Here is a 26,414-nt window from a genome sequence, read left to right as displayed (position 1 = left end):
CCCACGTGGGTTGGAGACTTCCAGAAAGCCGTAGTCGGCGGCGTGCGTGTTTCTTTTCGCTGCTCGGCTTGTTCCGCGGCCTTCTTCACGCTGCCACCATGTTGAGCGCTGCCCGCGTGCTCGTTCTGCGCCGAGGAGGGGGAGTCCTGGGGCCCGCCCAGGTAAGGCCCGTCGGCGGGAAGGAGGGGGGGCGACGGCGCAGCGGCAGTTGCCGGTTCCTTCCCCGGCAGAAGGAGTCAAGGGCGTTCGGAGCCTGCCCCTTTAAACGGCCCCTCTTGGGTGCCGTCTTTAGCCTGTAGCCACCGGGGGACGCCGCCGCCCCGGGACTACAGCTTGCGGGGCACGACTGTGCCGTGGTTTTTACCAGTCAGGAGGCCCAGAATGATTTCGGTGCCAAAAAAAAAAAAACCCAAACCCCGCAAAATGGATCCGCCTTAGCAGCTTAATAAATGCTCATCGGGGATGCCTCCGGGCAGAGTACGAAGGCGGCGGTTTTTCCAGTTTTGGGGAGGATGCGGGGAGGTTTTTCGATGGTCCCATATGGGTAGTCGCGAGATAGGGCGATTTCTCCTGTCTCCCCCCCCCCTCCAATCTTTTAGAGGCTTACGAACAAGAACAGGATGTATTTAAATGAAGTGTTGGCATTTATTCAGAAACGCTGATTGCTTCAGGTGGTTTTTTTTCCCTTTCCCCTTATGCAATCAGAGAGGATCTTTATGGTCCTGGAGAGGTTATGCCTCTGATGACTTCTGCCCATTCTGGTGCTTTTCACGGGAGAGAGCTAAGTTTTATTCTCTGTAGCCCCCTCCCTCCGGGACAGCATGGCAGAAGAACGAAGGATTTTAGACAGAGGGATCAGAAATGCCATTCCCATGTGGGAAGGCTGCTTGTCCGGCCACCCGCTTGGTGCCGGAAGGAGCACGTGCTCTGCTGCCAGTTCAGCCCAGTAGGCTGCTGAAGCAGCGCTTTGTATTCGGTGGGCTGGCAGAAAGGGAGAACTTCTTTCTTGGCTTTCGTTAAATAGGGTGTCGAACCATTTTTTACCCTTAAAAATCCACTGTAAGGGCAGTAAAGTTACATTTAAGAGCAGGCGTCTCCAACACGGCCTTATGCAACCCTGGACAGTTGATGTAATGCGGGGTCATAAACTTTTAATATTATGCGATTTATATGCATTGTCTATATTAGATACATATATAACGTATGCAGCCAAAAACAATTCCTGTTCATGCCAAAAAGTTGGACAACCATGCATTAAGGGGCTGTGCTTGTTTGCACGGACCAGTTGCTGGCATGTCGCCCAGTACAGGGGTCCCCAACTGGTATAATTTTATGATGCTGTTGTTTAAAAAAATAGTGAAAGGTGTTCTATACCAAAACTAACATATCTGAAGTTATATCTGTGGGCTGTTTAAAATACAACAGTTACACAGAGTAGAAACTTCCTTGAAATGTAGCATTTCTTGAGTGTGTTTCTTTGACAGTTTTCGGATCTACTGATACTGTAGTTCTTTATGAGTGAGTCCTCTTGAGTGTGCTCAGGCTTATTTTTATTTCTAGAGTTTCAACATGAGCAAGTTTTGCGCTGCATGTTTTACTATAAGCAATTTCACTAATACCCTTTCCAAAGGGTGAGGGAAGGGTCTTGCTTAACTGAACGTTTTTAAATAGGATTCTCTCCTCAGGAATGTTTTGTAGATAAAGCATGGGAATGTGTTGGAAGAAGACAGCATTATCAGTGAAGAATGCAATTGCTCTTTGTAAATATGTTGTTATTGAGTTTTTTTGTTTTTATAGGTCATCTGGAATGGTTTAAGTCAAGATATCCTCAGAACTGTAGCAAGGAGGAATTATGCGTAAGTAATAAAATTAAAGCTCAAAATGATTTTCTTATATATTAAGATGAATAGTTGCTGTTCAGGAAAGTATTGTAAACCTCATAATATGGCTAAACAAGCTTTCTATCCACATTTTGTGAAAACCATGACACTTCTGAAAAAAATCTGCTCTATTAGAGAAGTGGCAACAAGAAACGGAGAGGAGAATAGAACTGGACATCTGGGAATGAATATATAATTGACTGAGTCCAATCAAAATGTGCATCTATATATTTTCTTACTATTTTCCACAGCATTTACAAGTATGAGTCAACATTACAAGATAAAATACAAATTCTTTTTTATGTAGTTTTTTTATTAGTTTTATTCATTTGTAACATAAAATATGACAATACAAAAGCAAATAGTAGGGGACAACAGTAGAGAAAGGGAAAACAAGTGTGAAGAAAGGGAGGGAAAGAAACAAAATACAAATTCAAGATTAAAATTGAAAAATGAGTCAGATTTCTGAAATCTTTGGAGATAATATAAAGACGTAATATCAAAAGATATTTGACTCTTGAGCATAAATTACATCTAAAAGAAAAATGAGATTTATTACAATTATACTTATAAAGCATAAGACAGCAAACCATCCACTATGAATGTATAATTCAGTATAAATGTTTTTGTAATTGAGGTGACCTGAAAGATGAATGAATGGAGCAAAAGAATAATAAAAATGGAAGTGATACCTTCAGCAGAGAATAAAACTTACGAGTTTTGCCAAAATCTTTGCAGAAAATTTGAATTTTCAGAAGCATTTGAAATTGCACAGGCTGTCCAGGAAGCAATGGCATGCATAAAAAACAACAGGAGAAAGTGTTGACATTGGTATTGCTAGGACCAGTGAAGTTTGGGCAAGCAGAAGTCAAAGGGGACAGATGGAAATGGCAAAGTAATAAGAGAAATTTTAAAGGCAAAGCATTACAACAGTTATTACTGGTTATGTAACTTCAAAGATGTGGCCTTGGAAAGACTGTTTTACATCTTGTAAAACAACTTCCAGCTGTTAAATGCCCCCCCCCCCCAGTCATATGACTGCATTTTGTGTGCAGCTTGGTTACAGCATCCTGAGGTCACAAGACAGTAATTTGCCAATTTTTTTAACCAGTTTCTAGCAAAAAGATGCCCATTCAGAAGAATGGATTCACTTAATGACTGCATTATTTACTTAACCATCATAAAAACAGGCAAAAAATCAGGCCTGATCATGTGGGTGCCTCAACTTATGACCACACGGGGATGGATGAATGGACGGATAGACAGATACAGATAATTGCTGTGTTAGGGAAGGGAGTCCTAATTGGCTAACACACACACACACACACACACACACACACACACTGCTGTATTGGGAAGGGAGTCCTAATTGGTTGTTTTTTTTAAATGTCAGTGGAATTCCTTAGAACACAGGTGTCAAACTCGTGACATATGACTCTTTAGAAGTAGAGGTAAACACACCACTTAACTCTGCAGGTTGAAATAAAACTAGGTGCTAAATTCCTTTTAAGCTTAACCCATTTACATTTCCCTTTCAGGTCAGAAGCAATCAAAGGAGCAGTTATTGGGATTGATCTTGGCACAACCAACTCTTGTGTGGCAGTCATGGAAGGGAAGCAGGCAAAAGTGAGTCAAATCAGATTGCTGATCCAACTCATGATTTTTATAAATTTGACAATTTGTTGCCCCTATCAACTACTACTATTGTCTTATGTAGGTGCTTGAAAACTCAGAAGGTGCCAGAACCACCCCTTCTGTTATAGCATTTACTGGTGATGGAGAGCGATTGGTTGGCATGCCAGCTAAAAGACAGGCAGTAACAAATCCTCATAATACACTCTATGCAACCAAGCGTCTAATTGGGCGGCGATATGATGATCCAGAAGTGCAGAAAGATATGTGAGAAAATATTTTTGAGTTGTTTTTTTTATTCTTTAAAAAAATGAACTACATGCCTACATGTACTTATACTTATGATCCATATTTTTCTATGCTTAGGGGGTTAAACAATTCAAGAGTTGTAAGGTTTCACCTACAATTGTGTTCTGATTTGTTGGGATACTTGCAGGAAGTTGCTGGAAGGAGGTTTAAGAGTCATGGTGGTGCAGTGATTTAGAATGTAGTATTGCAGACTAACTCACTGCCATGAGTTTGATTCTCATCGGGTCAAGGTTGACTCAGCCTTCCATCCTTCTGAGGTTGATAAAAACCCAGATTATTGGGGGTGGTATGCTGATTCTATAAACCACTTAGGGAGGGCTGTAAAGCACTATGAAGCGGTATATAAGTCTAAGTGCTATTGCTGTTATGATCTGGGTGACATGGTGGCATGTACAAATTTCATAATTTTAAGAACTGAGAATGTTCTTATTTCTCTGTTTGGAACCAGAGTTTTCGTAAATAGAATTTGAGCTTTCTAAATCCACATGCTTTCCAGATTTAACCCTAAGTAGTGTTGGTGGGAGATATAAAGAAGCAGTTAACATCGAGATACATAATATTGGCTTGCTATTTTTTTCACTGATGAAAAATTTATTGGGGTTTAGGGGTAATATTAAAGTAATAATGGTATATGCTAAGATTGTACAGCCTGCTAGCTTTTACCAAAGATAATATTAGTTCAACTCTTTGAAAGTTGTGACAGTTTTAAATTGTAAATATTCCTTTGACTCAAGCTTGATTCCTGGGGTCCGACAGTAATTTTTTGCCACAAAGCATGAGGGGGTGAGGGATTCTGCAGGCTAAAGGGAAAACATCTTCATCTCTTCTGAAGACTTTTATTCCTTAATCCTTTTAAAAACTATTTTAGTGATGGGAGGGAGGAGGAAAAAGCTTTATAGGGGATCATAGTAAAGATTCTTGGAGTAAAAATTTGAATGCTCCCCCCCTTGCTAAGATAAGCAGAAAGTGCAGGGCTTGTCATTGGACATGCAGAAGTCACACCCCCTCTTGATCAGGGGTTCTGTGGCCTAAGAAAAACCTTGGCTTAGCCTATAGTTCTGGGATTTCTGCTAATATTTCATTTAACTACTAACCCAAGTCTTCTTGAGATTATGCTTTTCAGATCAGAATTGGCTAGGTGTTGTCACAAAGTGCTATGCTCTAACCTTCTGAAAACTTATGTTATTTCAGCAAGAATGTCCCTTTTAAAATTGTACGTGCTTCCAATGGTGATGCCTGGGTAGAATCTCATGGGAAGCTCTATTCTCCAAGCCAGATTGGTGCTTTTATTTTAATGAAGATGAAAGAGACTGCAGGTTTGTACAGCAGAATTTTCGTGATTGGTCTAAGCCTTTATCCTAATCCAATTAACTTACTGATGGGTAAAATGTGATATGCCATTCCAAACTCACCCTTAAATTATTTTGGGTTCTGCTAGTTTGATTTGCAGCAGAAAACTGCCCTGATATATGATTTGTCTGAAGGACTAAATGGAGAGCTGTAACCTTTTTATGATGGGTGTGGCATCTTTTCTGCCAATTAATCTGCTCTGTTCTTAAAACACATTGTGATTCTGGTTCCTCTCCAAAGGAGAAGCAAATCTAGAGCTTGCACTGGCTAACTTTGACTGGTATCCTTCCTATATATTTTGCCTGGGGTAGTTTTTGAGGGCAAGCTCAACATTGCAATTAGTATAAAATATTGTTGCCAGGGTCCAAGAAGTCTGAAATGCTGGCTAGAATAGTTGCCAGCAGGATTCCAGATCCAATTCTCAGTTTTAAACTTGCTTTTAAAGCCTTAAATACTTAGTACCCTGCTTGTAAAGGGCTGCCTTTCTTCTGTACAATCTTACCATACTTTAGGGCAGTGTTTCCCAAACTTGACAATTTTAAGGCATGAGGACTTCAACTCCCAGAATTCCACAGCCAGCATTGCTGGCTGTGGAATTCTGGGAGTTGAAGTCCACATGCCTTAAAATTGTCAAGTTTGGGAAACACTGCTTTAGGGGGATTTTCTGGCACATACAAGTAAAAGACTCTCTCAGGACTAGCCTGAGAATGGGACCCTCTTCTAATTGGCTTGCCTGTCTTAAGGCTTTCTTAAATACTAGTTTTAACTGATTTTGTAATTAAAATAAGTCTCACAAAGCATTCTATTGGTGCTCACAATATGGATGTCAATATTGCCTTGTTTGCATCTTACTTTTGAAGCCCTGTTTTAATTACATTTAATTCTAGTGAAATGAAATATTAAGCCAATCCGTAATACTCTTCCAAGTTCTGAGGTACAGCTACCCGTATTTCTACCCAGATTAAAATTTTGGGACTATCTTAATGGTGACCTTTCTTCAGAGTATGTTCCCTCTTTTGTAGAAAATTACCTGGGCCATCCTGCCAAAAATGCTGTCATCACAGTTCCTGCTTATTTCAATGATTCCCAGAGACAGGTATGGTTGCCGAAATTGGGGTTCCAGTTCTCTTGATGGAGGGAGAGAGATCAGAAGAAAGATGTTTACGGTTACTTCCAGGGGTGGGATTCAGAGATGTGAACAACCAGTTCTCTGTGTGGATGCCGCTTCCAGAAGTCCATTCTGGGCCTCGGCAACAAAAAATTAAGCTACCGATTCTGCCATAGTGGTGCGAACCGGCTGAATCCCACCCACTGGTTACTTCCACATATGTTCCCTTATGGAAATATTTTGTCAGATGTCAGATTGTACGGCAGCTTGCTTTACTTGACAATATTTATTTGTTTTTATTTATTCAATCCCACTTTTTCTTCCCCAAAATTAGTATTCAAGCAAGATGTAACAAAATAGGGTAAAATTAAAGCTCCCCCATCGAGAGCTCAAGAACAGTATGAAGTAAATACTGTATTTCTTCAAAGAAAAGACGATAAAAAAAGCTTTCCACAAAAGTGATTAAATAGGAGAAAATATTTCTGTTTCTAATGCTCTGTTTGTAGCAAATCAAACTCGATTCTTTCATTTTAGAAATACTATATATTAAGTTGGTGGAAACCTAGTCTTCAGGCAAATGTTGTAGGAACACAGATCACATAACAGCTTGTATCGACAGCAATCCAATTTCATCTCTTAAAAACCTATTTTACATCAGAATTTTTTTCTCTAAAATAAACCATAAGTGAAAATAATCCGTAATTCTCCTTCCTCTTGCAGATCCTTGTATAGTTTTAGAATCTGTCTGGATAATAGATGGGCTGTGGGTGGAAGGTGACTGAACAAAAGGTTCCTTTGCACAAGCAAGCATAATTGGATTCATCTCTTGTGTTGGATTTTCCCTTGGTTGAACAAGCAGTACCTAATAGATTGCTGTTTTCTTCAAAGGCCACTAAAGATGCTGGACAGATTGCTGGGTTGAATGTTTTGAGAGTTATTAATGAGCCAACAGCTGCAGCCCTAGCTTATGGATTAGATAAGGTTGAAGACAAAGTGTAAGTATACAATAGACCCATGCGATTTGCAGTTACTTCATAACCTGTGAGAGTGTGTGCTTCATGGGTTTGTGTTACCTACTGGAGCTGCAGATGTGCTAATCCCTTTAGCTGCCAGCTTCAGTGTGTAGCTTTATATAAAGAGCACTTTTTAAGACCTGTAATGGAATTGGAAGGCTTTCAGGTAAATTTTCAGTTGAATTCCTCTCTGCTTAACAAACCAAGTGATACATATTTATCAGAGATAGAAAAAAAAGTTGAACATGTTTACAAGATAGAAAGGAGTTGAACATATGTACGTATCATTGTCTATGCAGAACCAAGGCCAGTGATGCCAAAAGAATATTATAATGAGGTATCATAAATAGAAACTTCTAAGATCAGTTTATCAGATGCTATGATAATGGATGAAAATCTAAGATTAAATATAGCTCAATAGAACAAATGTTGGAAGAATTTAGTATGAATTGAATGTTCTGTTAATGTGTAGATTTGGTACTAATGCGTGTCTTTTTTCTCCTTAGTATTGCAGTTTATGATTTGGGTGGTGGCACATTTGATATTTCTATCTTGGAAATTCAGAAGGGAGTGTTTGAGGTCAAATCCACAAATGGTGACACTTTCTTGGGTGGTGAAGATTTTGACCAGGCCCTGTTGCAGCATATAGTAAAAGAATTCAAAAGAGAAGTAAGCATTTTGTATATTTTAAACTGGTCTTCAGGGAACTCTTTCAAGTGTAAATTTAATTTGAAAAAGAAAACTCTGGTACTACCGTAATATTTCAGGATTGTGTTTTACTTAACCAAAATAGCTTGCTGGTTTTCATCATATTATTATATTCACCTTGTACCATTATATACTGCTTGTATAATTAATAGCTATTTTGCAAAGCTTATCTCTGCCTCATAAAAATTACTTTGAGGTGGCAATACCAATGAAGTAAGCATATTTAATCTTCAGAGCAGTTGATTTCTTTAATGGCCATTCTGGTTTTTTTTCTCCATGACAGGATGAATTTCACAAAGATATGCAAGAGGTTTTTCAAATTTAGGTGATTGGGAGTTCAGATAGTGCAGTCAGATCAGCTTCTAACCTTACTGGGAATGGTCCCCTCCTTTGGGCTCTTTTGAGGTCAGAACCCTTCAGACAAGATCAAAACTGCCCATTTTGAAATTGGATTAAAACATTCCAGTTAAGCATTTCCTTAGTATTTCATGCAGTTCCTTTATGGAAAGTACTGAAGAAGATTATATGGCAACTGGTACTGAAATTCTCCTTCATGGATTACTGCCTTGTTGTGGCGAAGGGGCTTGCGTAACTCAATGAAGCTATGAGCTATGTTGTGCAGGGCCACTCAAGACGGACAGGTTATAGCAGAGAGCCAGATCCTGAAGTTGAAACTCAAATACTTTGGCCACCTGATGAGAAGGAAGGACTCAACTGGAGAAGGACCTAATGCTGGGAAAGATTGAAGATAATAGAAGAAGGGGACGACAGAGAATGAGGTGGCTGGATGGAGTCACTGAAGCAGTAGGCGTGAGCTTAAATGGACTCCAGAAGATGGTAGAGGACAGGAAGGCCTGGAGGAACGTTGTCCATGGGGTCGCGATGGGTCGGACATGACTTCGCAATTAACAACAACAACTGAAATTACTCTGTAGAAATGTGTTCGCACATTCAGTAGCATAGATTTCCTACATGCTGTATGCTTTGTGTCCTCCCTAGATGTGTTCAGACTGTAATGAAGTAAAGTCAAGACACATCTCAATGTAATTTTTGTATCTAAACTGTATATCTATATTGCAGCCCAGACTTATAGATCTCTACCATTATGGATGTTATCTTCATATACTAATATGTTCATTTAATTATCCTTTTAAGAAAAAAACGTGAGCCAAATCTAGACTTGGAGAAGTTGCTTGAAGGAGAAATGCATGCATACTTACAGGGAACTTATTGGATATTTAATAAGGCAGTTGCATTTTGACTTTTATCAATTTATATAAATGAAAACATTTTTCAAAATATCCAGTACATACTATTATTAATACAGTAGAAAGGATAAATTTTCTTCCACTTTCTCTCAGTTGTGATCATTCTGAATCTAGCTTGCATGCTCACAATTTAATAATTAGAATGCAAGTAGAATAGAACTGGAAATGGTTATCTAGCATTTCTGAGTGGGAATGTATATAACTAGTGGGAACCATAGTATGCGATTAGGAGCGGAGTAAGGCTCAAATACTTTTCTTCAAATGTGAATTATTAAAAGATTTCTAGCATCTGTCATAAGACAAAACCTTCCATGTTACATCACATTTGTTGTAAAGTCACTTAAACAATGGGCTACATAGTGTTAAGGATTGATATTACCTGTCTTCCTTAGAATGCAAGAAGAATCAATTTGAATGTTGATTGTATGACCAGTTGTGGATTATCTGTATTAAGCTTTTATTCTAATGATCAGATTTATTTAATGATTAATCAAGACTACATAGAAGACAGTGAACATCAACATTTGTCCTTTTCTTTTTAGACAGGGGTTGATCTGACTAAAGATAATATGGCTCTGCAAAGAGTGAGGGAAGCTTCCGAGAAAGCAAAATGTGAACTTTCTTCTTCAGTCCAGGTGAGGAACTGAAAATGAGCTACGTTTGGTGGAGCCTCAGTGGTCGACCTTTTATGCTGTGGTGCCCACATTGTGAAATCTTCTTCCCCCAGTGATGAGGTTGACCTCATCACTTCAGTACTTTAAAAAGTCCCTCAAGACCTGGTTATATCAGTAGGCCTCAGGGCCACAAGGGATGGGAACCACTTGTGAGGTGGTTCTATTATTATTAACATCCCTCTGTTTTCTTTTTGTTTTAGTTCTGCCTTAATAGTTTTTAATATTTAAAAAATTATGTAGTAACTAATGAATATTTTATATATTACTTTATTGGATCGTGTCTGTGTGTAATGTGTCATGTATTGTTGTTCATCTGAGGTATTTACCTACTTTTAAGAACTGCTAGGGACCAGATGATTTTTATTACGTCCTGATATGTAAAACCATAGAACTCAAAGAGAGTGTACTTACTTTTCCACATGACTATCACTCCTCCCAAAGAAATGAATATGTTTGGGTATAGAAGTCAATAATGCAAAGCTTAAAAGTGAAAATGGAAATGTTCCCTTGGAAGATGTGCAGATTCTGTCCATAATCCTACAGGGTTTTCCTGATGATATCTCAGTGCTATACCTGGACCCAGTCGATACTTTGAGATTGCAACTTTTTAATAGAAAAGCCTGCAATTTCCCACTTATTCATTAAAATTGACTCCATTTTAATTATATATCAACCACTGCATTGATTGTTTTTGAGTCGTGTCTGTTGTAATACTATAGAAAAAATACAACTCTTCAAAGTTAATAAAATACTGTTTGGAGATACATGGCAGAAAAGGTAACCCCTTGTGGTTTTAGATACTTCTATCTTGTACTCAAAGGAAAACTGAAATACTGATGGTGGTCATGGGTGAGATGGTATTATGGTTTTCCAGTAGTAAATGCTGCGATTTTGAGTTCTGGAAAAAATTGATAGCCATTCAGTAAAATATACTGAATTAGGAATTATTCCCATTGACATTGACTTAAATAAACCACACCAAGACAATATATTCTGGATAATTAATTGGCTTTCTAAAGAAACTTTATATTTGGGAGCTGCAATATCTATTATGAACAGTAATTCTTTGCAAGATCTGAAGGGCAAATCTGGGAACAGTATATCCTGAAGAAAATCTATGCAGAGTCTACATCAATTTGATGACACATAATCAATTGCATTTGAAAATTGAACAAAGAATATAGTACCATCTGAGATGCATTCTGGTAAATGTTAGGCTTAGACAATAAGTAGAGGACTGCTTAAAGTTTATTATAGGCATGAAAGCCAACTGAGTGATTTTGGGCCATTCACTCTTTCTCAGCCTAACCCACCTCACAGTATTATTCTGTGGAAAATAGGAGAAAGAAGGAGTATTTCGTATGTTCACTGCCTTGAGTTACTTATAAAGCTATAAAGGCGGGATAAAAATCAAATAATAGCTGCATCACAGAATACTTTTCGAATAAGTATAGTTCTAATTGTTCTGGCTTATTTCTAACAATGGCTAATCTTGTATTGCAGACCGACATTAACTTGCCATACCTTACAATGGATGCCTCAGGACCAAAACATTTGAATATGAAGCTGTCTCGGTCTCAGTTTGAGGGGATTGTGGCAGATCTGATTAAAAGGACAATAGCGCCTTGCCAGAAAGCCATGCAAGATGCTGAAGTTAGCAAGAGTGACATTGGAGAAGTTATCTTGGTTGGTGGCATGACTAGAATGCCAAAGGTACAATAATTCCCCTTTGACTTGATGTACTTGAAGATCCTGTCATTGCAGTTTGGCCAAGTGCCCTTTGGACTATGCTTTGCTTGCTTAAAAAATAAAACCGCAAAAATACAGATGTGTTAATCAGTAGAGATGCCTGTGTAGAACTAACCTTAACCCTTTATATGCAGTATTCTGCTGTTTTTGCAGAATTGCAGTTATCTTTTCTAAATTTGATAGCTTTGATAATGAGTTTACAGATAGTCCTCAAGATACAACAGGTCAGTTAACAAATGTTCAAGTTCCAACAGACAGACAACTTCCAGACAAATTGCTTCATTTTACTGGCTTAAAAGTGTCTGCTGAGCGCTGTAGCAAGTTTCCGCAGGACTATGCACATCTCAGTAAGGCGGCAAAAGTAAGCAGTTTGTCCCTAGGCTAGCTGACAGCAACCCAGATGCAGTGGCCATTTTGTGGGTATGGCAAAATGGCTGCTTCCAGAATCATACCATGCAGCCACATAAAAAAGTAATCCATTCCAGTGCTCTGGAAGGCCTCATAGCTCTTTAAAGGTAAGTGAGGAGGAGAGTCTTTGGCCTGGTGGGGTGGGAAACCAGTGGGAGTGGGAAAAGGCCTGTGGGGAGCCAAGGGGGTGGGAAGCGGAGCACAGGGCATCTTGCAGGGTTTGGCAGGACCAGGGCAGGCAGGCCTGGGCCTGTGCTAAGCTCCCAAGAGCCTCCTCCATTACTAAGGCACCCTGTTCTCCACTTAACAACCTGGGCATTTGTTTAGCAGGTCATTGGGGAGAGAGCAGTGACAGGAGGTGGGTGGTAAGTTGAGATGCTTTGCCTAACGACTGTCATGACATGCATCTATAATGGGTAGGTTCCATTACGGCTGTATCTTGAGGACTACCTGCACATTCTTCAGAGATCTTTTAAATTTTTGTGGGATTTTTTTGTCAGTATATCAGCACTCTATTCAGTGTGTAAATTCTGGAAGATTTTCAGCTTGAAGAGGTGGGCTATTTCTTGGGTTTGTGGGAAGGAGCAGTAATTTCACTGAAGGAATGTAACATCTTGCAGCTTCTTATAAATAGCCATCTGTTATGGTTTTTTCATGTGGATTAATTCTGTGGACTGGACTAGTGTTATTCTGGGCATAGCTTACTGCAAAGTCCAAGAGTAAACATTCCACATCTAGCCTGTGACAGGGCAAATGGAACACTCCTGTAGGATATTAACAATGGTTTTGAATACTTTTATATCTGAGTTTCCAAATTCCCTACTCGTTTCAAGTGCTGAATCCACCTGCTGTATTCTGTGCTTGGTGACCATTTTCTGGAAGTATTGCTGATAAATATGAATGTGTCCATACAGGTACAGCAGACCGTACAAGATATGTTTGGACGTTCTCCAAGTAAAGCAGTAAATCCTGATGAAGCTGTTGCTATAGGTGCTGCCATCCAAGGAGGAGTGTTGGCTGGAGATGTCACTGATGTGCTGTTGTTGGATGTTACCCCACTTTCCCTGGGAATTGAGACTCTAGGTGGAGTTTTCACTAAGCTTATTAATAGGAATACAACTATCCCAACCAAGAAGAGCCAGGTGAGAAGATGTGTTCTTAAAAGTTTCTTACTATTTGAAACTCATCTAAATTGTGTCATTGCTGCCCCATTCTTTCTTGCGCTAACCATTCTGCCATTATAAATAGTCTTAAACGTACAACCATAATTGAGTCCAGAATTTTGATTGTAAGTTGTTCAGGTCATTAGTTGAATCCCCTCATGACCAAACTTGATTTTACAAGTGTTTTTCCCACAATCATTAAGTGAGTCACTGTGGTCATTAAGTGAATCACAGAGTAAGCAAAACCACATGGTTGTGAGTCTGAATCTAATTTATCCAATGGACTTTTTTTGCCATAAAATGAGAAAGACGTTGCAAAATATGATTACATGACTGGGATGCTGCAACCGGTTGTCAAACTCCTGAAATGCAATTGTGTGTCTGTGGGGATGGTGCGGCACTTGTAACTTCAGGTTTTTCTGGCATTTCCTGTGTTTTCTAACAGTTCATGGAGCAGGTACTGAGGTTTCATTCTGTTACTTGCGGGAAATTACCTTATCATGTTACTTAGTTATATGATCGTATTAGGTAGCATTGATGGCTTTGATGAAATGTGCTTTGCTTCCACAGGTATTTTCGACAGCTGCTGATGGGCAGACTCAAGTAGAGATCAAAGTTCATCAGGGTGAACGGGAAATGGCTGGTGACAATAAACTACTTGGCCAGTTTACTTTGGTATGTTGGAATTCTCCTGAATGTATTTTTTAATCTAAAATAATAGACGTGAATGAAAGGAAAGTAATTTTTACTTTTCCTATTAAAATACAAACTTCCCTAGAACAGGACAATATATTTGATGAAAATCATTTAAATTTCTTTAGATTATTAGGTTTGGCAGATAAGTATGGAAACAGATTGCCATAACATTAGTTTGGTTAAAGAAAAAAACTCTTTAACTGTTATAGAATGAATACACTTCATGATGCTTTTCTGATAATATTTTTCTAATGTAAATTATGGAATGCTAGGAAGGCATCTATAGTAAAAATTTCCTGAGCACAAGTATTAGAATTGTAAAGAAATATGTAGTGAGTAAAGATAAACTTTTGTTTTAGGTTACTGTGATTTCTCTTCAGATTGCATGAATCTTTTGCTTTAGTGAATAATAGGTCATACCAGCAACTTCACTCTAGTTTGCTTGGATTACACCGATGGCTTTTCCCTAAGTCAACAGCGATGTATCTTTTGATTCCAGGTTGGGATTCCACCAGCACCAAGGGGAGTGCCCCAGATTGAGGTAACATTTGACATCGATGCAAACGGAATTGTTCATGTATCTGCAAAAGACAAAGGTACAGGACGAGAACAACAGAGTGAGTACTTGGATTGTTGCTGCTTTAAAGACTGAAGGGCATTGTTGAAAGCCTACTATTGTAAAAGCCGGCTAGGAGGATAAAGCCAGCAGAGTTTGTTACAGTAAATTGCCAAAATTTAGTAATAATTTATCATTGGATTTTCTGCCAAGTTTCCTTTTTTCTAGAAGCGCTTCATACAATCTTTGAGTTTTAGTGCTTGGCCAGAATCAAGCTTTGTGTGCTATGATGCAATTATCAACACATCATTCTGAAAAGTGTGTGGAAGATTTTTGACTGAGCACAACACTGAGATGGATAACTTTGAAATTATAGATAGTGCTCTTAAAGATGGCAATCAAACAATACAGGGGGACCTTGGTTAATGACCCTTTACTTAGGTGACTGCTTGAAGTTATGATAGTGCTGAAAAAAATGACTTACAATTAGTTCCCGCACTTATGTTCATCACAGTGTCCCTGCGATCACATAATCACAATCTGGGTGCTTGGCAACCAGCTCACAATTATGAGTGCCCTGCAATCATTTGGTCGCTATTCACAACCTTCCCAGCATTCCAAAAAGCAGGAGGTCACAAGTCATGGTTACTTAACAGTCGTGAGTTATTTGCTCAATGACTGGCAAAAAATGCTTGCAAAATTGGGTACAGCCACATGATGCCTCCTTTAACAATCACCTCTTAACGATGAAAATTATGGTCCCTATTGTGATCATAAGTCAAGGACTACCTGTACATGATTTCTAGTTTCAAAGGCTTATGTTTATGCTAAAATGATAAAGGATATATGAAGTAGGAATTGTTAGCAATACTTTACATACTTTACATTCTACAGTCATAGACTGGCAAAAATATTGTCTACTGGGGGGTTGCAATATCACAGTCCGCTAAGGCTTCAAGAAATGTTATGATTTAAATAAGTTTAGTGGTCCGTGGCCATAAAATGTATTTAAAGGAAGTCCATGGTGAAGAAAAGATTGAGAAGCAGTGGTCTAGTAAAAATAAATTTAAGTGGGAGCCTAGATTGTCGTTAATGTAGACTGGTTTAGCCAACCTAGAGAAGCATTCCCAAACTTGTTGTTTTCCCGATTTAAAAACTTTCCCAGGTATGATTGTAATCCTTTTGTATGAAATGTTGCAATCCTGCTACGTGTTGCATGTTGAGTTCAAAGACAGCGTTCTTTAAATGGAAATTCTTTTACTTTCCTGTAGTTGTGATCCAGTCTTCCGGTGGTCTTAGTAAAGATGATATTGAAAACATGGTAAAAAATGCAGAAAAATATGCAGAAGAAGACAGGCGGAAAAAGGTAATGTTGCCAGGATGGTTTCTAGTTTATTGGCCTGAAATTTATTTCAAATAAAAGTCACCTATGGGCAGCATGGAGAATGGCTTCTGTGCTAACATCATCTGCACTGCATTTGTACTAATTAAGAACACTGGTTTCCATTAGCTTGGCTTTTTTTAGAATGTTCTATTTTAAATGGTGAAATAATTGTATAGAGAAGAAAGATATTAAAATAATCTGAAAGTTACAAATGAAAAATGAAAACTAACAAAAAAAGGCCATCAAATCAGGAAGATAAGATTCTATTTACGTAAAATTAATCTTTGTCATGCCTGGCATCCCAGAGCCAGTATTACTCATGTTATGGCAAATTCTATGCTTTAAGAATATAGTTCAGCATCACATCGAGCTCCTTAGCTATAATATTTCTACCTCAAATTGCATTGACGTATATAGTATTTTGAAACCGGAACAAAGCAATATGTAGACAAAACTAAATCTTGTGACTTCAAGAGCCTTCAAATTTCTGATTATAACAACATGAAAAAAGCTAATATCCATCCTTTTGAAATATTTTTTCAGGGGTCTGGAACTGCTTTCAGTTCATATCTTTTTGATGCAGATGCTGAATGCAACACAAATTACAAACTGGGTTGCTATAATCACTGCTTTTAAAAAGAAAAGTGAAAGTGTGAATCAGACAAGGAACTGAAGAAATTGGTGCTATTTTTGATGCAAGTTAGGATGGGTTTTCTCCTGGAAACATTTTTTTGGCCTTTTATTTTATACTCCCAACTTTTATTTATCCTTAATGTTTAACCATACAAAGCAAAAATAATATACATTCTTTCAAATAATGACATCTAACTTATCCCAGGATTTTTTTTTTTAACAAAACGGCCAAAATATCTCTTGACACCTACCAGAAATTTTAATGCTTTCTGTGATAATATAAAATAATACGAAAATATGAAAATACATATTTGCTCCCAAAAAGGAAATTCTTGAAAAATTATTTTCCTGGGTTGTCCTTAATTTCAAAATAGAAGGCCTCCCACCCCCTCATTCTGCAGTTCTAAAAAATAAATACTGTTGGTAAAGTTGGTAGTATGCAAACATTTCCGTCAATGGAATGTGTGTTTGCCATGTTTAGCTAGTTTTGGTTTCCCTTTCAGGAGTTTATTCATTGTGCAAAACATTAAATAAATGTCTTGTTGGTAGAATGCTTAGGTAGTACAAATTGGCTTTTATGTTCTGTCTTACAAAGTTACTGTTTTCTTCAGGAACGCGTTGAAGCTGTAAACATGGCAGAAGGAATAATCCACGACACAGAATCCAAGATGGAAGAGTTTAAAGATCAGTTGCCTGCAGATGAAGTAAGTCTACAATGTTGCCTTTTTATAAAAGGTTTTTTAAAATCTAAAATGAACATGTATGGATATGTTGCGTTGCTTGGGCATGTTTTAAGTACGCCTACCATCTTCAATTTGTTTTGAGAATGCAGCTTAGGAAACTTACTTCATTACTACTTTGTTAAATTTCTTTCATCTCAAAAAAGGTAGTGTCATTGAATAAAATTGTGGTGCATAGGAAGACCTTAAAATAGAAAAACAGGAAAAGTCACAGGGACAACTCACATTTTCAAATCAGAAGGAAATACTTGAAGATATAGTGCTTTTCTATTGTAATGGGTTAGGTCAGTTAAATTGGCAATGTCTGTTTTCCTCCCATTTTTTTTAATTTTTTTTTTTTTTGCATAAAATACTATAGGTGATAAGACTCAAAAAAACAAGCATTAAAGCTCCTGAATCTTTCCATCATCTACCCATTTTCCAGCTTTACCAGATTCCTTTGCTTCTATCTCTTAGGGAAAGATTCTTCTCCTTATCTACCACAAATATCTGACATTACGATGATATCCAAATACATTGGAAAATATAATTTTCTCAGTGTTAATTGATTTTGCTGCTACTAGAGCATTAGGAGCAAAAGAGTCTGCATTGCTAGCGGTAGGGCAATTGTCAGGCAAGTGGGTGAAATGTAGCGGTCAAACACAGCTTTCTGATTTAAATCATTGATATAGTTATATTGCATTTGGACTTGAAACAAAAGTTTAGCCTCACTACAGATGAAACTGGGATAAGAAGGCTTGCCCTTTTTCTCAAAATTATTGATGGTATAGGTGGTCCTTGCTTATCAACTGCTTTGTTTGGCAACTGTTCAAAATTATGTGTTGAAAATATAGCTTTCTAACCAACGTCCACATTTACAACTTCTGCAGCATTCCTCAGTCATGTAATCATCACTATACAGTGCATGTTGCCCTATGCCTGACCTGTTTTTCATTTTTTCCCCTCTTGCAAAGCAGAGACTGGAGAAAAAGGATTACAAGAGAGTCAGCAGGTACACAGTGGGGAATATACATCAAAAGCACAGGCAGCCACAATTGCGCTATCCAAACAGACCAGTGTATTCCTATTATGTGCCTTCTTACTCTCTTCAATCTGTTCCTCAACGAATGTAAATACAAACATTAATTCTATTCTTGTTAATTATTCTAGCACTAGGGGGAATAGTCCAAAGAGCAGTGGAGTGAATAGGAGGCAAACAAAAGCCTAAGATTTGAAACTGATTAGTCTTTTCAGTTTCCAGCCACTATCTTAGCATCAGGGTAAACATCCCAAAGGGGGGGGGGGAGAGAAGGAAAACACCATTTTAGTCACACAATTTCCTACTTAGTGACTGCTTTACTTAGTGCCAGTCTCAATTGTGATCATTAAAGGAAGACTACCTGTAATAAAGCTGAACTCATGAATTTATTCTTAAAATTTCCAACTTGCTTTTTAAAATTCTTTCCCAGAACATTTCTTTCAAAGAACTGATTCCTGGGGATTACTATCCTCTGTGACACTTGAGTTTTCCTTCATATATATAGAAAACCAATGAATGTATGTGCAAAGTGTTGAAAAGTAGTACATTGAAGAAATGTTCTAGAAGAATTCCCCGGCTAATTTAATTTTCTGTGTGCATCAGCGTTTTGTATTAGCATTTTGTTGTATGAATCCCTCTTATATTCTGCATTGGCATGCAGACCAGGTTGATCACCTTAATTAGATTGGACAATATGCTCGCTGCAATTGATACTGCTCCAAGAAAGCTAATTTTACAGCTTACCTTTTTGTGAATCATTGAGTAAAAGGAAAATGGCATCTACACACTATAGCAGTGGTGGCGAACCTATGGCACACGAGCCAGAGGCAGCACTCAGAGCCCTCTCTATGGGCACATGCGCCATGCCCCAGAGATGGCAACCATCCCTCTTCAACCAGCTGCCTGCTAACTCTACAAGGTCCCACGTGACCAGATGCATTCCAGCACGACTGGTTTCCCTCCCCTCCATCCCATCCCTCCTGGCCTCGCATGCTCTCCTTGTCCCGGGCACGACCCACTGCATCACCTCCTCAGCTGTCGGTTATCCGTCTAGTTCAGAGGCGGGTTCTCTGAACTGCTGGCGGCGGGCTGCGGAGCCCCAGAGTGCGCCGGTCAAGGGGCCAGCAGGCTGTGGCTACTGACAGACACTGTCGGCCCCCATGCGCCCGCTGGCCTCTGTGCAGGGGCTGATGGTGTCAGGCAGCAGCTGCCCCGGCCCCTGCCTCACCTTGCCCTGTGACAATGGCACCCCCGCCCTGCTTTGCCTTGCCTCACCCTGCAGGACGAGCCTCTTGCCCACTGCCCCACCTGCCAGAGATCCCCCGGATCTCCCCCAACCCTGCCCAGCCCCTACAGACGTTCCCATGAGCAACATTGAGGTGGCCATGCCCACCTTGGCCACACCCACCCAGGCTGCCATGCCCACCCGGTGGGCCACGCCCACCTGGCACCCAGTGACAAATAAGTGGGGTTTTTTTGGGCACTCGGTCTCTAAATGGTTCGCCATGACTGCACTACAGCAGGGCTTTTCAACCTTTTCACCGATTGTACCACTTTTAGAATATGGCAACATTGAGTACCACCAGTCACCCAGCAAGGTGTCAAAAGCCTGATGACAAAAAAAAAGTGATAAAGTACAGGTAGTCCTCAACTTACAACAGTTTGTTTGGTGACTGTTCAAAGTTACAACGGCACTGGAAAAAGTGACTTATGACCATTTTTCACACTTATGACCATTGCAGCATCCCCAGGGTCATGTGATTTACATTCGGATGCTTGGCAACCGATTCTTATTTATGATGGTCACATTGTTCCAGGGTCATGTGATCACCTTTTGCAACCTTGTGACAAGCAAAGTTAGTGGGGAAACCAGATTTCACTGAACAACCATGTTACTAATTTAACCTCTCTCTTTCTTTCTCTCTCCCTTTCTCTTTCCCTCTCTCCCTTTCTTTGTCTCTCCCTCTTTCTCTCTCCCTCTGCCTCCTTCTTTCTTTCTTTCTCTCCCTTTCTCCCTCTCCTCTTTCTCTTTCTCTCCCTCTCTCTATTTCTCTCTCCCTCTCTCTCCTTAAAATCCTTAAAAGTTATGCTTGGGCGGAAGACTTTTTCTTTTACAGATGAGGCGGGTGGGCCCGACATTCGTGGGTAGGCAGGACCCTGCCCACCGAGCCGCCGCCTCCCCATCGCCCTCCACGCCAGCCGGCTCTGTCACCAGACCTCCCAGCTGACGGGCGCAGGTCCAGGGATCGCCAGCTGATGGGCGCAGGAGTTTTGCACTGCGGCGGCCTCCCCTTTGTCCTCCGCACCGGCCAAAGCATTGCCTGACGTTCCAGCTGACGGGGGTGCGTCAGCGGCCCTTGGGGGCCATGCAAGCCCTGGCAACTGCTCCAGCTGAAGAAGCAGGCTGCTGGGAGGCTGCCGCGGCGACAAACTCCTGCGACAGTCAGCTGGCGACTCCCGGACCTGCACCCATGAGCTGGAATGTCAGGCAACGCTTTGGCAGGTGTGGAGGGCGAAGGGGAGGCCACCGCAGCGCAGAACTCCTGCACGCGTCAGCTGGGAGGTCTGGCGACAGAGCTGGCTGACGTGGAGGGCGATGGGGGGGCGGTGGCTCGGCGGGTGGGGTCCTGCCTGCCCGCGAATGTCGGGCCCACTCGCCCCACCTGTAAAAGAAAAAAATCTTCCGCCCAAGCATAACACCAGCAGTTCTGTGCCACGGAGGCTTGAGATACGGAGGCGCGTTATGCGGAGCTGCGCGGTGCTGTGGGAGGCGGCAGGACGGGGGAAGGGTTATCTGCATTCTGCCAGCTGAATTCTGGAAGCTTGCCTAAATGAAGAATTTTAGGGGGTGTTGAAAGCGAGACAGACTGAGGGCTGTATTAAGACCATAGAGATGGCTGCGTTAAGGAGAGTGGAAGGGAGGCGAATTCGTTGTGGAGCAGAAAACGGGGGGGGGAGGCATTAGGAAATAAGCACCAAGGTACATGGTGCCTTGCAAGGGATTCCCGAGTGTTCCACAATTGTTTTTCCTCTCTCCTCTGCACGACAAAAACGGCGTAAATCTGAAACCAGGAGGTTCTTGGGAGAGGCAAGGACAAGCCTGGCGTTTCCTCTCTCCCAATCCTCTTCTTCACCCCCTTCCCTGGCCTGCCTGCGATCTGAGCTCGCGGCTCTGTGGCTTTTCTTTGCCTAGCCTAGCCAAGCTTTCTTCCGCCCGCCCCATTCCCGGGAGCGCCAAGGAGATACGGCAGAAACACATGAATTGGGATTGTGGCACCCTTGGGAAGCTGATCATGCTTTGAACCTTAGGAGAGGAGGAGGAGTCCCTCCTTCCTTCCCTCTCTCCCTGTCAAGCCCCGGCGGGCTCGACATGAACAGGCTGGGGGAGGGGTCGAGGACGATGTGCGGGGTAGCAAAGGAGACTGGCGTCCGGTGCCGGGGCCAGACCTCCCAGCTGACAAGCGCAGGTTTGGGGGGTCGCCAGCTGACAGGCGCAGGAGTTTGGCGCTGCGGCTGCCTCCTCTTCGCTGATCTGAGTGCACGAGAAGTCAAACCAGTTGCTGCACAATGAGTCCCTGGGGAGGGCGGGGCCTTGCTCTGCGCCTGCGCTCTTCATGAGCCTCCTGCAGGGCACATTCGGTAAAGTTTGTGCAGGCTGCCGCCAAGTAGCGTATTTTCCACAAACAAGTGAGGTGGGAAGGAGCGGAGGGGGGGAGGAAGGGGACACCACGTACCACCAGCCAGATGGTCGCGTACCACAAGTGGTACGCGTACCACCGGTTGAAAAGCCCTGCACTACAGTGTAACAGATGGTCTGCATTGGGCATCTATGCCTTTTCTCTGTAGATTGGAACACCAGGGGCCTTGCATTATATATTGCTCAAGGTGACTAGATATCCATCTGCTTAGATTTATGAAGGCAGCTGTGTTTTTCCAGATTCTTACCTTGAATCCAAGATTTAGGGTGGAGTTGGGAGGAGAGAGGGCTTCCATCCTACAGGCTACATGTGATCTGCAAATCTTCCTGTTACGGTTAACAGGATTGCAAATCTTGCTTTTTTGAACCCATTTTTCTGCATATGTCGAAATTGGGATCGAATGGCCTTGTGCTTTCTCTTAAACATGAAGAATGGTGGTTCCTTTCTCCATCTTGGAGTAGTCTTTGTGTTTCTAGGAGGTGGCTTTGTGTGCTGGTATCTTGTAGGTCAAAGAAAACTGTTCATGTGCTAAAGGAGAAATATTCCTAAAAGGCCCATAGTTGCCTTTGGTGAATAGGCAGCTTTATAAAATTGATTAATAAAATTTCCCATGTCATGCACTCAGATATCATCTAATCTGCCAGATACATCCAAAACCAATAATTTATTATGGATATTACAGCTGTAGGATACCGAAAGTAATTAGACTTGCATTTCACTTTTTGTTTTCCCTTTCACAAACATACTTTCCAACTGTTTGGGGCTGCAATAATCAACCGGAAGAACTAAATGGGGATTAGCTTCATATCAGAATATTAGTAGACACGGTCAGAGAAGAGTTTTCATTTGTGAAGTCTCCAATTATGAATATATCTGTGATATTTGATCATCAGTTATGTGGCCTTCTAAATTTAAATTTAAATTGATTGTGTCTTGCTAATACAGATTACATGATATTGTCGTATATTCCACTAAAAGCTACTTTTTTTTTTGCAATTGCTTTATAGTGCGGCAAATTGAAGGAAGAAATTGCAAAAATGCGGGAGTTACTGGCTCGTAAAGATAGTGAAACAGGCGAAAACATCCGGCAGGCAGCGATGTCCCTGCAACAAGCATCCCTGAAACTTTTTGAAATGGCCTACAAAAAGGTAGGAGGACAACATCTTGAAGGATCTGTCTGGGCAGAAAAAGACCCAACTTCACATCTCAAAACTGTCTGCCAATGACTTTCAAAAGGAACACCAAATGAATGAAGGAAATGTAAACACAGCCAATACACTGCTAATCATTATGTGCTAAACCAGACATATCAAACAGAAGGCCCAGGGGCCGGATGCGGCCCGCGAAGTGGTTTCATGTGGCCCACGAAACCATCCTGGAAACAGTGAGGAAACGGTCCCCGCTGCCCTGGCCCTGGCCCAGGCCAGCTGGGAGCCAATATACAATTTTGTGGGGCCATCTATGCTGAAATGCATTCAGTCTTAGCTTCACAAGGCCGTCTGGAAACAGCGAGGAACCTGCCGCATCAGCCCCGCCCTCTGGGTGCATGCTGGGGAGGTGTCACCCTTTGTGAGGAATGAAGAAATGGACCATGCCTTGATGCTTGCCCTGGTCCCACCCCCTTCTGCCAGAGACCCTCAGATCTGTCCCACTCCTGCCCAGGCCCCCACAGGCACCCTGGACGCGGACAATGTAGAGCTGGCCATGCCCACCCAGTAGGCCACACCCACCCAGTAGGCTACACCCACCCTGCCCCCCCCCGAGGGCAACCGCAATGCTGATGCGGCCCTCAATGAAATTGAGTTTGACACCCCTGTGCTAAATTAATGATACTTTAGTAATTATATCTCATATTTTCTCTAAGAACCTAAGATTGTATTAATAATCTTTAATTCTGCCTTCTCTTAGTCCATTACCTTAATTGTTATCGTGTTTCCCCAAAAATACAACCTGGAACTTTTCTTTTTTTGCCTCCAAAAGAGGCACCAGGTCTTATTTTGGGGGGTGGGGGATGTCCACTCACCTCTGGCACCGACAGCACTGCCCAGCCGACCCACTTCTTCTCCGGCCAAAGGAGCAGCTTCATTCTGCAGCTGAGAATGGAGCTCCGGCCTGCATTTCGCAGTCAGGCATTTCTGGAAGGCCTCTGCAGCTGATAACTGAGCAATGGATTGAATCCATAACTTGGTTCTCGGCTTCAGAGGCCTTCCAGAAAGGCCTGACTGAAGTGAGGGGGAGCGCAGAAGAAATGGGCCAGCGAGGAGAAGCCTGGCTGCAAAATAAGTGGTTGCGGGGCACGTGGGGCAGCTCCACCCTCGTCCTGGCTTAATTTTTAGGTGTGTGCCTTGCCCCAAAAGTAGGGCTTATTTTTGGGGTAGGACTTATATTAGGCCCACCCCAAAAATCAAGCTAGGGCAGTGTTTCTCAACCTTGACCATTTTAAGGCATGTGGACTTCAACTCCCAGAATTCCACAGCCAGCAATGCTGGCTGTGGAATTCTGGGAGTTGAAGTTCACATGCCTTAAAATGGTCAAGGTTGAGAAACACTGAGTTAGGGCTTATTTTCGTGGTAGGTCTTACTTTTGGGGAAACATGGTAGTTAACATGGTTGATTTTGACTCAATATGCAATACAAGCTTATTGTGCAAATCGAGCCAGTAATTTATTCAGCAAATCATATTTAACTAATGATTCTTAGAATACATTTTTATTTTGCTATTGTGGAAGATTCTGCACAGCATGGCAGGGCACATAAATCATAGCACAGAATAAGCATTTTAGTTTTTGCACATTCTTTTTTATGTTGTTTTGTGCAGTGAGTTACACATTTTCATTGCATATTGTTGGGGGTGGAGTTCCTTCTCTTATAATAGAGCCTTTTGCCTGGTAAGTAAGAGCCATAGCAGTGCTCTTAACATTAATTGCAGTTACAGGTTAACTGGCTCACACATGCTCACAGATTTTAAAATATCTCCAGTTTCATAAAAATTAATATCCCTTTTGGACAGTTGCATAACACTCAGAGTAAAAACAATGGGTTATCTTTTTCAGCGTGAGAATTAAGAATGCAGTACTGAACATACATAGATTTGGTCCCTGTGTTCTTGAGGCATTTGTGTCCCTCCAGATGTTGCTGAAGGGCAACCTCCAACATCCATCCTATCTAGGCATTACTCTGCACCTTGTATTTAAATCAGTGGTCAAATGTATAACTGAAGTATTAAAATTTCACTTATCTTCAAGTTTGAATTATATTTCAAGAATGCGGAATGTTTCTGTGATAGTAGTATCACAGTATCTAAATGCAGATGTCTTCATTCTGTTAGAGCAGTGGTTCTCAACCGTTTTATACCGGCGACTCTGGTCATAAGGACGCGCCACCCCCACGCGCACTGCGCATGCGTGGTGCCGCCCCCACGCACGGCGCACATGCATGGCAGCGCGCGCATGCGCAGTGCACATGCGAGGTGCCGCCAGCTGAGGAAAAAATGGCGGATCGCGTTGTTTGGCGACCCCCGTGAAATGGTCGTTCGACCCCAAATGGGGTCGCGACCCACAGGTTGAGAACCGCTATGTTAGAGGATCCCAAGCATAATATACTTCAAAAAAGAACGTTGGTTGAGGTGACTCTTCCCACATTCTGAGTTGTCCCTTCAGGCAGAAGAACACTCACAAAATTGAACCAATGCCGTGCTTTCTTCTTTTCACAGATGGCATCAGAGCGAGAGAGTTCCGGAAGCTCACAAGGCTCTGGTTCACATGACTCGGGAAGCTCTGGGGATCAGAAGGAGGAAAAGCAGTAAATTGCAGTCTTGTGTAGACTGGAACAGAAAGAGGACACTATTCCACAGCTTCATAGTCAAAGGACTTTCCTGAGCAGCTGTGGACTGATTTATGTCTTACTGTGTTTTTGCAGTATTCTATACATACTTTCTGAAATGTATAAATTTAGTCAAATTGCTATCTGATTAAAAAAAAATTAATGCAAGATAACGTTTAGAGGTCAGTGACAGTTTTCATGAGAATTCCTGGCAATCTTTCTTCCGAGCAGAAGGAATTGGCTTGTTTAATTTGAAGGTCTAGAAACCATGTCTCAAATTCAGAGTGGAAGTAGGATTCATCATTGCTGAATTGTGAATTCCATCCTTAATAACGGAGTCTCCTCTGGGAACAGGTTTCTGCTTCTGGGAAGAGATGATATTGGGACCTGGGGTCATCGGCTGACAATTTACTTGGGAAAAGTATAAGCAGACCTACACCTTAGCTTTAATATAAAAAAATGTGACTTATTTTAATATAGCTGCAACCACAAGACAACCTGGATACTCCATGCATTGTTTTTGTAGCTTTTCTGCTCTGTCCAATGTCTTTTTCCTTGCAGGAAATCTGATTCCCTATTAATAAATTGTTCTCGGTTGACCAAGTA

At 41.3% G+C, this 26,414-nt stretch overlaps 1 protein-coding gene and 1 non-coding gene across 2 annotated transcripts; both read left to right on the top strand.

The window, feature by feature from the left end:
• HSPA9 (heat shock protein family A (Hsp70) member 9) lies at positions 1-26,414 on the top strand. Its single transcript, XM_039329421.1, has 17 exons — positions 1-161; positions 1,798-1,856; positions 3,419-3,506; positions 3,598-3,779; positions 5,013-5,137; positions 6,194-6,267; positions 7,168-7,274; positions 7,799-7,961; positions 9,811-9,903; positions 11,446-11,655; positions 13,014-13,241; positions 13,833-13,937; positions 14,458-14,575; positions 15,786-15,880; positions 17,143-17,235; positions 22,995-23,135; positions 25,699-26,414. The coding sequence occupies exons 1-17, from the start codon at positions 99-101 to the stop codon at positions 25,789-25,791; spliced, it is 2,037 nt and encodes a 678-aa protein (XP_039185355.1). The 5' UTR covers positions 1-98; the 3' UTR covers positions 25,792-26,414.
• Positions 14,796-14,860, top strand: LOC120301811. Its single transcript, XR_005555038.1, has one exon. It is a non-coding gene; the product is annotated as a small nucleolar RNA SNORD63 (small nucleolar RNA).

The sequence above is a fragment of the Crotalus tigris genome, unplaced genomic scaffold (assembly GCF_016545835.1).
Source record: "Crotalus tigris isolate CLP2741 ecotype Arizona unplaced genomic scaffold, ASM1654583v1 scf7180000024397.1630199, whole genome shotgun sequence".
Lineage (NCBI taxonomy): Eukaryota > Metazoa > Chordata > Lepidosauria > Squamata > Viperidae > Crotalus > Crotalus tigris.
Note: the sequence above shows the minus strand (reverse complement) of the source record. Positions and strands in the feature narration are given on the sequence as shown.

Excerpts from the sequence above, each read along its gene's own strand:
- HSPA9 (XM_039329421.1), top strand. The coding sequence starts at position 99 with ATGTTGAGCGCTGCCCGCGTGCTCGTTCTGCGCCGAGGAGGGGGAGTC. Across the intron at positions 9,904-11,445 it reads AACTTTCTTCTTCAGTCCAG|ACCGACATTAACTTGCCATA; the intron begins GTGAGGAACTGA and ends CTTGTATTGCAG. Across the intron at positions 13,938-14,457 it reads TACTTGGCCAGTTTACTTTG|GTTGGGATTCCACCAGCACC; the intron begins GTATGTTGGAAT and ends TTTTGATTCCAG.